Source organism: Podarcis muralis, chromosome 10 (genome assembly GCF_964188315.1).
Source record: "Podarcis muralis chromosome 10, rPodMur119.hap1.1, whole genome shotgun sequence".
NCBI classification, from domain to species: domain Eukaryota; kingdom Metazoa; phylum Chordata; class Lepidosauria; order Squamata; family Lacertidae; genus Podarcis; species Podarcis muralis.
Window position 1 is genome coordinate 1,960,502 of NC_135664.1, and position 13,375 is coordinate 1,973,876.

The 13,375-nt window shown below is 43.9% G+C and overlaps 1 protein-coding gene across 1 annotated transcript in view; it reads left to right on the forward strand.

The window, feature by feature from the left end:
* Positions 1–13,375, forward strand: part of CAMK1D (calcium/calmodulin dependent protein kinase ID) — a 214,204-nt gene that overhangs the window by 107,870 nt on the left and 92,959 nt on the right. Inside the window, exon 2 of the mRNA XM_028747312.2 lies at positions 1,110–1,241. Within this exon, the coding sequence (XP_028603145.2) occupies positions 1,110–1,241 (132 nt within the window). The remainder of the gene's footprint in view (positions 1–1,109; positions 1,242–13,375) is intronic.

Here is a 13,375-nt window from a genome sequence, read left to right on the forward strand (position 1 = left end):
TGCTAGTCAATTTGATTAATATTCCCTCTGAATACCAGTTGTTGGATTTCATGAGCAGAAGACTGTTACTGCTCTCATGCTCTGCATGTTGGCTTCCTGTGGATATTGCCTGGCCGCTGTGGGAACAGAACGCTCCTTGGTCCGATCCACACAGCCTCTAGCTCTTCTTGATAGACTCCTGTAATAACCAGCTGGAATGGAAAGAGTTCAAGGAGAGGAGGAGCCACAGCTTCCTGGCCTCTCACCTGAGCTGATGTCAAGGCTCTGCAGTCCCACCTGGCAGAATGGCTGCCTCTACTGTAGGTGAGGCAGGAACCTGGTGAATGGAGCTCAAATGTGCTTAACCTTTTTTGATTTTGTTCTTCATAAATGAAAACTTAAGCATCACTTATGAGGGAAGTGAAAACTACAGTTAGAAGCTAAGGCTATTGTACTCGAATTGGCAGTGGTCTAAGTTTGTCCATATTCTTTTCCTGAGTGGTGTCCTGTGGTCTCCTTCGGGCAGGGGGTCTCCTGAGCTTGAGGTTTTGCAGTATTGCATGAAGGACCCTTGATCCTCTAGGCAGAGTTGCACAGCCACATTCGTCCCAACCATATTCCATTTGCAATCACAACAGATTCATACAATGCCTTGTATGGGAGACCAGTGGAACATCTCAGGTGTGTACTGCACTGGCGCAACATGAAAACTCATATTGCTGCACTGCTTTGAGAGCCTTTGTACAGTGGTACCTCAGGTTACAGACGCTTCAGGTTACAGACTCCGCTAACCCAGAAATATTACCTCGGGTTAAGAACTTTGCTTCAGGATGAGAACAGAAGTAGTGTGGCGGCGGCGTGACAGCAGCGGGAGGCCCCATTAGCTAAAGTGGTGTCTCAGGTTAAGAACAGTTTCAGGTTAAGAACGGACCTCCGGAACGAATTAAGTACATAACCAGAGGTACCACTGTATTTGGTCCCATCCATTTAAAGAAAAGAAAAAAGGCATAAAGAAAAAAGGGTATGAAAGTTGTTGTTTTTTAAATAGTAATTGCCATTTATTTCCATTGCAATATAGTACCTCCCAAGAGAAAACAAATCTGAAATGCATATTTTATTTTATTTTTCAGTGGTGCATTTTCTGAAGTAGTTTTGGCTGAAAACAGGACTACTGGAAAACTATTTGCAGTCAAGTGCATCCCAAAGAAAGCCCTGAAAGGGAAGGAAAGCAGCATTGAGAATGAAATTGCAGTTCTGAGAAAGTAAGTATGAAACGTGTTCTTCCATTATGGTTGCCAGAACAGACATCTGGGATTGTCCTCTGGGCTACTTTATTGGGATCAAGACGGGGCAGCATGCCAGGACTCAGTTCAGATTTGCAATTGATTCAGAATAAACTGAGCTGTTTTCCAACTTATTTATTTTTTGGGAAAATAGCTTGTTTTGCTGAGCCCAGTTTCAAGTCAAAGTGGGTCACCATGGCTTGTCCACCACTAGTTCAGATCATGTAATTTGCAGTTTTCCAACAATGCCTAAATAAAACCCAGTCAGATGGGCAGGGTATAAAGAATAAAATTATTATTGTTGTTGTTTTATTATGTGAAGCCATGGCATAAAGGTAAAGGTAAAGGGACCCCTGACCATTAGGTGCAGTTGTGACTGACTTTGGGGTTGCAGTGCTCATCTTGCTTTCTTGGCCAAGGGAGCCGGCGTACAGCTTCTGGGTCATGTGGCCAGCAGGACTAAGCCGCTTCTGGCGAACCAGAGCAGCGCACGGAAACGCCGTTTACCTTCCTGCCGGAGTGGGACTTTGCACTTTGACGTGCTTTCGAACTGCTAGGTTGGCAGGAGCTGGGACCCAGCAACGGGAGCTCACCCCGTCGTGGGAATTCGAACTGCCGACCTTCTGATTCACAAGCCCTAGGCTCTGTGGTTTAAGCCACAGTGCCACCCGCGTCCCGTGACGCATGTGTGTGTGTAAAAGCCACCATTGTGAATTACCAAATGTATTTAGTTTCTTTTTTGCACTCACAGCAAGATTATGTCTTAGCCTGCTTGAACAATAAATATACATTTTGGAATATAATATAAAGGATCATATGTGCCTAAGAATGAATAATGCCAACACCTGTGCAAAGTGCCATAATGGTGAAGCTCCACTGAAATGTAGGGTTTTTTTGTCATGTTCTTAAGGGCCCTTTGGCCAATGGCTGCAAAGATCTTCAGCTTTATAACAATTTCTTGAACTTCTTTTCCCAAAGTGTGACTCGGTAGAGGAGTACATAGAGATGTGATAGAGGACCAGGCAACGTCCTCCATCACCTCCTCAGACTAGCCCTCTCCTAAAATTAGTTGTTGAGTGCACCAGCATTTATTGCTGCCCTATTATTTCCTCCCCCCCCCCCACTCCTTCTGCAGTGTTTTCCTACAGCTAAGAGCTAGACATACAGGTGCCAGGCCTGTCTGCACAGCAGAAGCAATTTTCAACACGTGTTGCTAAATTTATACACATAGGGATGTAGGTATCTTCCTGCTTTCGTAGGATGGCACATTGCCTACAATGTTCAGCTACGCTGGCAGGCTGACTCCTGCCTGGACAATGTGAATGATTAGATTTTTATTATTCTAGGAGTATGTGACTGCATACAGTGCTGAATGCTGGCAGGCATTTGTAACATACATTTCGCTGAGCCTCGAGTCTCTAATTTCAGATCAGAATCTGTGCTATTGTAATTTAAGTAGGTCGGTTACTTAAATGGAAAATATGAGATGCTATGCCCTACAATGGAGATGGGGAGAAAAACTTTGAAGCAGCCGATCTGTATCTAGGGCTGCATGCATGCTCTGGTTGCATGCCTCATCTGTGAGCAAGAGCGCTACATAATTTGCAGTGTAGCTTGAGTCAGTGGTAAGATGTTGAGTGTGCAGCCGCTCCATGTGTTCTGTGCTACAGATATGTGCTGGTGCAGTCAGAGCATCAGTCGATGGCATTCTCTAAGGGCTTGTCCACACCTACCTTTCGCACTCTGCTTTCCAGGAACAGGTCTGTGCTTTAAAGCGCTCTTTTTTCCGCCCTGGAGGTTTCCTCGTGAAAACCTGCTCTTTAAAGCTGAAGTAAAACAGATGGCAACTGGGGTTTCCATTTGCTCCGATTCTGGGAATGTGATGGTAGATCTAGGCTATTGTCTTTTTGTATTGTTTTCCAGTTGTTTTCTGTGGTGTTTTTAATTTGCATGCATTAATTTGTTGTAAGATGCCTTAGCTCAATATATTGGATCCACAAGGTATTTCTGTTATTAATTTTAAGTCTTTGTGTATTTTTAATTCTTAATAGAGTTGGACAGGCCCCCACCCTGTATCACTTTTCTGAATCTTATTACACCATAAATAATCCAGTTTCACCTGTTTCCACAGAGAAACTGAAGTGAATCTGTTGAAATTAAAAGGGACATTCATCAGATAAAGTAATAGAAAGCCGCTTCAGGCTCTTTTAGTCCAATATGAAACTAGACAGGAGTAATAAATAAACCATGTTTAAGACAACAGAGATATACATGATACTTAATATTGTGGAGACCTGAGAAGTGTGTATGCAAATACTAAACGCTCAAATAGGAAGGAAGCAGCTGGAGCCCACTATGCCTGTCAGTCACAAGGCTTTGTGCAATGCCTTGCTATACTGATCTTTTCTCCTATTAACTTAACAATGAATAGGGTCATTTACTTCCCAACTTAATGTGGGTTACTGAAAATATAAATCAATTATTGTAATGTGTATGTGTTTGTTTAAATATTATCACAAGCAAGATCCAAGGGTTCAAATCCATACTTCTATTTATTTTGGGAGAGGGATTGTGTGTACCTGATAATATCTAATAATAATAATAATAATAATAATAATAATAATAATAATAATTTTTTTTATTTATACCCCACCCATCTGGCTGGGTTTCCCCAGCCGCTCTGGGCGGCTTTCAACAGAACATTAAAATCAAATCAAATAAGAATCCCCATGCATAATAACTGTGCACGGGTAAGGCTTCTTCGTGTGATTGGGAGTCCTTATCACAGTGAACCCTGTGTACCTGGGATGGAGAATCTGTGGTCTCCTGTTCCCTCAGCCCCAGCCCACTAGAGTCAATGGTCAGGGATGATCTGGAGGGCCACAGGTTCCCTGCCCCTATTACAGTGGTGCCTCGCAAGACGATATTAATTTGTTCCGCGAGTTTTTTCGCCTTGCGATTTTTTTCGTCTTGTGAAGCATGGTTTCGGAAAAGTTTTGGAAAAGCTTCAAAAATCACCAAAGTCTTCAAAAACCTCAAAAAAGGCTACCACACCGCGTGCTATGCATTGCTCCTCGAAGTCAAGTCGCAACTGTATTAACAGTTTTAAGAAAAAGGAAACAAACTTGCAAGACGTTTCCGTCTTGCAAAGCAAGCCCATAGGGAAAATCGTCTTGCGAAGCAACTCAAAAAACCAAAAACTCTTTCGTCTTGCGAGTTTTCCGTCTTGCGAGGCATTCGTCTTGCGAGGTACCACTGTATATGTTTGCCTCCCTTGCCAAGAATGCACAAGCAAGCCCAGCAGACTCTGCCCACTCCTAGGTGTTCCCACTTGCTTGTCCAGTCCTGTGGCTTAGGAAGGTAAAAGGTAAAGGACCCCTGGACGGTTAAGTCCACTCAAAGGTGACTATGGGGTTGTGGCGCTCATCTTGCTTTCAGGCCGAGGGAGCCGGCATTTGTCCACAGACAGCTTTCCGAGTCATGTGGCCAGCATGTCTAAACCGCTTCTGGCGCACAGACAATTGCCAGAGCACACAGAAATGCTGTTTACCTTCCTGCCACAGCAGTATCTATTTATCTACTTGCACTGGCATGCTTTCAAACTGGTTGGCAGGAGCTGGGACAGAGCAGTGGGAGCTCACCCCATCGCAGGGATTCGAACTGCCAACCTTCCGACCAGCAAGCCCAAGAGGCTCAGTGGTTTAGACCACAGCACCATCCGCTTAGGAAGACCATCATACAAATGACTGTGCCTGCCCTGCTCTTTGAAAAGGAAGCTTGGGGACATGTCAAGTATTGGGACAATGGTTTAGCTTCTGCCTAGCCATGTATTCTAGAGCTCTGCTGTGATTTCTGAATGGTGTAACCTGATCTGTGTTGGGGTGCTGTGGTGATTTTTGCAATAAAGCCTTTAATAATAATTGAGCTGAAAGTTTCAGTACAAGTGGGAGCCAAGACACAAGAAGTGATTGACAAAAACTCCTGGTTTTGCTGCTTCCCTGTGGCTGCAGTGAGAGGAAGGCTGTCATGTACTTGATGGACCACAATACATCTTGGCTGGTCACAAATGGTTTTGTTTGGGTCAGCTGTGGACAAAGGAATCCTGAAACTGTTTACAGTCTATAATTATGCCATTTACAAGCACACTGATGATTATATAAAACTCCTTGTCAAGAAACTCTGAGACTGTTGTATTGACTAATGGCTTACCTGGAAGCTTGCTAAAACATGGCTGGATTGCAGAGCCTGCTCAGTCAATTGCATTCCAGGGATAGTTTTTGGCTTTCTGTGAGTCTCGGATGCATGTGTAGACTCCTTCCTCTTAGTGGAGAGAAAGAATTGGAATGTACTGTGTATTTGAAACAAATAGAATCTTTCATTAGCTCTAGTTGCCTGAAAGACTTATATGGGTGTTTTGTGTACGGGTGGTAAGGTAAAGGTAAAGGACCCCTGACAGTTAAGTCCAGTCGCGAACCACTCTGGGGTTGCCGCGCTCATCTCACTTTATTGGCCGAGGGAGCCGACATTTGTCCACAGACAGTTTTCCCAGGTCATGTGGCCAGCATGACTAAGCCACTTCTGATGAAACCAGAGCAGCGCATGGAAATGCCGTTTACCTTCCTGCTGGAGTGGTACCTATTTATCTGCTTGCACTTTTGAACTACTAGGTTGGCAGGAACTGGGACCGAGCAATGGGAGCTCACCCCTTCGCGGGGATTTGAACCGCCGACCTTCCAATTGGCAAGCTCTAGGCTCAGTGGTTTAGACTACAGCGCCACCTGCGTCCCTGTATGGGTGGTAGTGCACTGCATATCTATTTTCTTTGCATTGTGGAATGAAGTTCCCATATGCTTTATACAGTACACGGGATCATTAAATAGAAACAGGAAGCTGACCAAATCTCCTAGAATGCAAGGCTTTCCATTTCTTTTGCAATTTTCCCATAGTGTAAGATGAAAAGCAAGATGGGTACCGGACCCCATAGTTGAATTTGACTAGACTTAATCTTCCAGGGGTCATTTACCTTTTCCTTTACATTAGCTAGGTAGTTTGCTGACCAAGATTTGTGCATTCTATGATTTTTGCATACCTTTTGAATTCTCTGACTAAATGTTATGTAGCATTCCAGATGTGTATGAACATCTCACAAGCTGTATGTCTCCATGACAACTTCTACTGTATTCACCGAAGAGAGGTTCCTAGCTATGCTTCTGTGAAGGGAAGGAGAGTCCCATTCATTTTATAAATAACTGGCAACTACTTTGTCAAACAAGGAGGATCACCATCTCTCTCTCTCTCTCTCTCTGGCGAAAAAGGGTTTACCCTGTTTCTTTGCCAGGCTGGTGTGGGAGTGTTTTTCCCCTAAGGGAAATGAGGAAAACAACTTCCATGGAATTTGTTTCTCAGAATGATGGTGAGTGAGGAAACATTGGTTGAATGTTTGACGTTGCCAAGTAACTTACTAGTGTTAGGGTGCAGCTGTCAGATTGAGTTTAGAGTTCCAAGTTATAAGAAGCTGACGTTGTGTCGTCGTTGCCTCCAGCTTCACTGTTGAACAAACTGCTTAAGTACTGATCTGTAATTGGATTGTTACAATGGTTGCAAATTTCACCTGGACAACAATGACTACAATTCAGCTGAAAGTTAAGCACTCTTAACCTTTTATTTCACTCTCATTTGAATTATGGTTGATGCCTATACAACTAATAATATTCAGAGCCCAAAGGGGTGGGGTAGAGCTGCTGTGTCTCCCAGACAAAAATATATGAACCCCCAACTCACTTTGAGGACTCCTGCTTGGAAGAAACATTTGATAAATGTTGGAAGGATCTAAATCGTAACTATAGTGACATTTCTCAAGTGGGATCCTTGCACATCCCCTTCCTGGTACCCAGAGAAAATACTCAAGCAGCCTCTCGGAGATGTTGTGGGCGTCAGCTGCACATTTGGCCGTGGCATTTCACCTTTCCAGAATGGGCAGGATACCAACATTTATATGACATATACATGGAAGGTGCTTCTTTTCCTTCCAAATGAAAGTATGAGCAGTATGAGTTTACTTAAACCCTGATTAGCATTTGGCAGGACCAGTGGGAGCCACATAAAGTTGCTCAGACACTGGAGCCGTCTTGCAAACCACCAACCCCCCCCCATCTCCACCCGGCTCTTCAGATGCCACTCTGCAGCTGACAGCAGCCGTCGATGGGATGCAAAGGCAGGCGGCTCCTGATGGCGAGTGTCCCTTCTGCTTACCAAGAGGGAGAGTGGGAAGGCGTGGGGAGTTCGGCGTGGTGCGGAGGTGGGGGCAGGAGCATCAGCCTGGCTCCCCCACTGCACCTGCACCACATTCAGCTGCCCTTGCCCTGCCCCTCCCTCTCTGGGTAAGAGGCAGGAAGCCCCACCCACCCCAGACCACGGCCAGGGAATGGCAGCTTACAAATGTCAGAAAGAAGCCATTTTCTGCCTTAGCCCATTTGACAACATTCCCAAGAGCAGCCCCTGGTACACTTCTTAGGATGTATCACTTAAGACATTTAAGCCCTGGAGTCTAAATTAAAAACGTTCTAAGGAACTGACTATAGAGATGAACCATTCTAACATTTTAAGATTTAATGGTAGATGGAAACATTGTTCCAACATGTTGGCTAAGTCTGATCTATATAGCTCCCAGTCAGCATAAAGTGAAAGTTAAAAATACCATTAAGCATCAGTATGGAATGGTGTCAACCCTCAGCAGATAAGTGGATGGCCATGCCAGGCTCCAGATTTCTGAATTAAAAAAGGAATCAGTTACAAAGACTGAACAGTATGTAGGCAACGAGCACAGTGTTGTGGGTGTTTTTATTTACTGTATTTTTTGCTCTATAAGACTCACTTTTCCCCTCCTAAAAAGTAAGGGGAAATGTGTGTGCATCTTATGGAGCGAATGCAGGCTGCGCAGCTATCACAGAAGCCAGAACAGCAAGAGGGATTGCTGCTTTCACTGCGCAGCGATCCCTCTTGCTGTTCTGGCTTCTGGGATTCAGAATATTTTTTTTCTTGTTTTCCTCCTCCAAAAATTAGGTGCGTCTTGTGGTCTGGTGCGTCTTATAGAGCGACAAATACAGTATTTAGCAAGACAAGCTCAACATTTAACTATTTAGTTTAATTGATATTATTATTGATCAGGAAATTATATATAATGAAGGTGAAACTTACTGGGGGTGGGAGAAGAGTCAAGAGATGGTTTTCAAACTAAAATGGAGATGAACTGAGCCTGGTATCAACACAAGAAATTACCTTTTCTTCTTTACATTTTTGAAGGCCTCTATGTAGCTATGAATTCATGTGTTTAGGCAAACTATGCTTATAGCATTCCTATTATAGCATTCGCTTAGGAGGGCATGCCTTCATCTGTGCCATTCAAACACCTTTTTGAGACCAGACACATGTGAAGTTGTTTCCTCCAGCAAGACTCACCGTCCTTTTCTGAATGCTTTGTGTGTGTTACCATCTAGTGTCGAAAAGGCACAATTGTTGTTCAGCAAGTAAGACTGAGCACGTTCTTTCAACTGGGCGTTTACCAAGATGGGTGGCAGCCCAATGTGAGCTGAAGTTCAAAACAAAAACCTTATTTCTAATCCAGCCTCCATACTTTACTTTATTGTAGCCTTGTCTTGCTTTACTGTATCAAATTTACTATTTATAATTCTTTGCTCTGCCTTGTGCATTGCAGGAATTCATACTTTCTGTTGTGTGAAGAGCTTTGCAGGTAGCTACACTTCTGACATATTTATCTAAAGACAGAGATGCAAACATGTTTGGAAATGTGAATCCTATCTAAATCTTCTAGAAACCAGTTTACAGAGTTTTGTTGCCAACTTGATCAATTGCATGGTTTTCAGTTTTGTTCTTTTATTGGTGATCCGAGTGCCTCTTTTTACAGATGTTGCTTTATAGTGTTTTATTGCTACTTGTAAAACACTTAAATTATTGCTGCTAGAAAGCTGGTTAAATTTTTGTAACTGTTTTAATTCTCCCTGAATTTTATGGCTCATTTTTGTTGTTGCTGCTCTATTTACCGTATTTTTTGCCCTATAGGACGCACTTTTTCCCCTCCAAAAATGAAGGGGAAATCTGGGTGCATCCTATGGGGCGAATGCAGGCTTTCACTGAAGCTTGGAGAGCGAGAGGGGTTGGTGCGCACCGACCCCTCTCGCTCTCCAGGCTTCAGGAAGACATCCGCAGCCTAGGCAGCCCTGCGGGAGGTCCCGCAGGGTTGTCTAGGCTGCGGAGAGCAGCCTGCCGCCCAGCGCGAGGGGCGCCCTGAAGCAGAGCGCCCCGCGCGCCAGTCAGACATTGGCCAGCCCCACAAGCTCGGGGGACAGCAGGGAGGCGCAGCACTGGCATCCCGCTGTTCCTCGACCTGGTTCGGTTTCCCCGACCTGGTTTTGGGGGGGGAAATAAAGGAAAAAACTTTTTCCTTTATTTCCCCCCCCAAAAAAACTAGGTGCGTCCTATGGGACGAAAAATACGATAGTTTGCTTTTTATTTGCAATTATGTTGCTTTAATCTTGTGCATTGTCATCTGGCAAGAAAGGGAAGAGAATAGGAAGGAAGGAAGGAAGGAAGGAAGGAAGGAAGGAAGGAAGGAAGGAAGGAAGGATCTTCAACATAAATAAACTAATAAAAGCAAAAATTTTGGTAGGGTGAACAGAGAGCTGATCTTTTGTTTTTATATTATGCAACTCAAAGTAGAACCCGGTAGTTTTGGGTTATTCTAGTGATGTAGACCAGCATGAAAACGGCCTATTCACTTACGGTATGCAGCTTCTACTACAAGAAGAACAAAATTCCACTTTGGAAGGAGAATACAAGGAGCCACATTGTCTCAAACTGAATGATGATCTAGTCCAGCATTCTGCTACTACAGCTGGTGACCAGTTGCCCACAAGCAGGACTTGAGTGCAACACCACTTGCTCCCATTTGTTCCCAAGCCACTGCTGTACCAAAGTATCCTTCCTCTGATACTGGAGGCAGTGCATAGCCATCAGGTCCGCTAGCCTTACCTTCATGGATTTGTCTAATCCTCTGCCCACGTTTCTAACCATCGTTACATCTTGTGATAGCAAATTCCATTGTTTAGCAACCTGTTGTGTGCAGAGATACTTTCAGCTTCATTTGATGATTCTGGATTCTAGTATTTTGAGAGAGGGAGAAAGGCTTCTTTCTGTCCACTGACTTGGCACAATGCATAATTTATAGACCTCTGTCTTGTCTTCACTTATTCACTTTTTTCTAAGCTAAAAAGAGCCACAACGTTGTAGCCTTTCATCACCTGAGACTTGCTTCACTCCCCCAATCATTTTTGTTGTCCTTTCTTAATCTTTTCAGTGCTGCAGTATTCTTTTTGTGGCATAGCCACCAGAACCATACACAGTACTCTGAGTGTGGTTGCACCATAGATTTGAGAAGCAGGACTTAACCTCCTGTATTTCTTACAATTGGCGTGAAAGGGTGCCCTTCCCCCAAAATCCAGGTGGTTAGAAACAAAAAGGAGAGAGATTCAGGTATGCCAGCCAGTGATGTGTGTTTTCTGGGAATTTTAAACTGGGCGGAAAAACCCAATTTGAGTGGATCCCCCCCCCCCCCCGGATGCTCAAGAGTTACCAAATTTAGCAAATTCATTTTACTCTTTTTATTTTACTTGTATTTAGTTCACAATATTGAACCTGCCTCACTTTCCTACTACTGTATTTGCAGTTGGCACCTGTTCATTGTTACTAATTAACTTATGAAAAGGGAAGATGTCTGAAAAAATAAAGCACTGGGAAATTTTTCACCTCACATCACTAATACCACTCATAAAGCAATACTTTTTTTTCTAGTTGCCCTCCATCAGTGCCTTTCCTAGCAACTTGAAACTTCGCAGGCGAGCTTTTCCTGAAGCAGAGATAAAGTAATGGTAAAAGCATCACCTTCTAAATCCCTGCTTTTAGATGAAATTTTCAAAAGTTGTTCCCACTGGTGCATTCCTTTGTATCCATCATCTCCCTCTCCTTTCTTCCAAGTAGCCCCCAATTTCTTAAATGAAAGACCTGGGACTGAGACCAATAAAACCACCAAGAAACTATAGCTTGTGTCTGGCAACTTCTGAGTCATTTAGTTTCCAGACTGGAAGCTCTTGGAGACTATTTCCACAAGTGACCTTGGGGCAACCATCAGCTCTCTCTACCTCATCTACTTCACAGTGTTGATACAAGGATAAAACGCAATAACCCCATGTGCCTTAGAGGTAGGACAGAAAGTGATTCTTAATACTTGTTCCTTGGTGGAAGAAATGAACTCTGCATTTGCTCACAGTTATAGTTATTGTAGACTGTCACCTTGACATTTAAAACTGGCAGGCCCTGACTCTGATTAAGCCCTGTATGCTGAGAAGGCTATTGAAGAGAGTTCCAAGAAGGAGGAAATGGACTCTGAGAAAAAACCAAAGCCGCAGCATGAGAAAATGTAGGAGCGCACACTTCGAGCCCAGATGGGCAGTTGAAGAGCATCCTCAGAAGTGGAAAGGAAGAGCATCCTCAGAAGTGGAAAGGAAGCTCTCAGGCAACTGCCAGGCTTCCTCACACATCAGCTGCACTAAAGACATTGCAGATGGAATTTGTGTCAAAGCCTGGATTTTGTGACTGGGTGGGAACAGAAATTAATTGAGCAGGGAAGGGGAGAGTTAGCTGGGGAAAATTTCCTTGGCTTGCATAAGGAGCTGGAAGCTGCCCAGAATGGCTGGGGCAACCCAATCAGATGGGTGGCATATTATTACTAATAACTATTATTATTATTATTATTATTATTATTATTATTATTATACACTTCAGGGTGCCAGTACTCTCTCCTCATAAAGAAACTGACCTTTAAAGCTCCCCCTGAAACTTCCAGAGGGTGTGTGTGTGTGTGTGTGTGTGTGTGTGTGTGTGTGATGCTGCAAAACACTCTCAGGCTTTCCCTTCCCTCCATCATCGTTTGGGGGGGACAGAATGATTCATTCCGAGTGCCACACACAGTGGGCATTCTCCACCAGAGATCCCTGTTGTCATGAGAAGAGCTGAAACAGGATTTTGGATGTGAAAGTCCACTTAAAAGCAGGGCTCTTTTCTTCTTCCTCTCATGCTGATCAAGCTGTTCTCAGGCTCCACAGGTATCTCATTGACCTTCACAGTGTTTTGGAGGTACTTCCACATGTCTGAACAAATTATATTGTGCAAGATATTTACAGAGTAAGAAAATCTCTCTCTCTCCCTGTCTCTCTCTCTGTATTTATCTTAGGTCTTCTTTTCCCGTTCTGTGGACTAGGGATGGTTTGCAAGATGGGGCAACTCTCTTATTCAGATGGTGGTCTGGAAGTACATTTTATCACACTCCTGTTGTGGGTGATCAGTTTCTATCATGTTCCCAACTTACAGCAGTAAATTAATAGCACATACCTTAAAACCAGCATAAAACAAAACAGTGAAAAAACCTAAAACACCTGCATATTTTTAAAAGGCAGGATTTAAACATCCGCCCACTGAAGGAGGCCACAGATAAGCAAAAGCAAAAAGCCTGGCAGAAGAGGAATGTTTTTCCTGGTTGCCTGGGGAGAGCATTCCACGAGTGGGGAGCCACCACTGGAAAGGCCTGTTCTCCTGCTGCCACCCTCCAGAGAAGGGCCTCAGATGACAATCACAGGGTCTGGGTCAGTTCATTTGGGAAGAGGTGGTCCTTGAAGAAAGGGGATCCCAAAAATTCTGTAAACGAATAATATAAATACTCTTCAGTAACATCTATAGAGATGCTGCGTCTGGTTGTGGCCAAGTTGTGGTGACATACTGTGCTGTGGAAACACAGTTCATTGCAATGAGTGTCCCCTGTTCTGCACATCATCTCTGCCTGTGGGGCAGCCTCTCCACCTCACTTCATCCAGTTAGGTTTCTAATAGGGATTGGGAAATGGAACTAGTTCCTCCTAAACTCATAAAACACCATGTTCATTCTGTGCCCAGTTTGGGCCCAGTTTGAGCCCATTCTGACCCCACTGTCATTAGGAGGGCAACAGGGGCTGATGTTTCATGCTTATTCTTCAGCTTTCAGTCTGC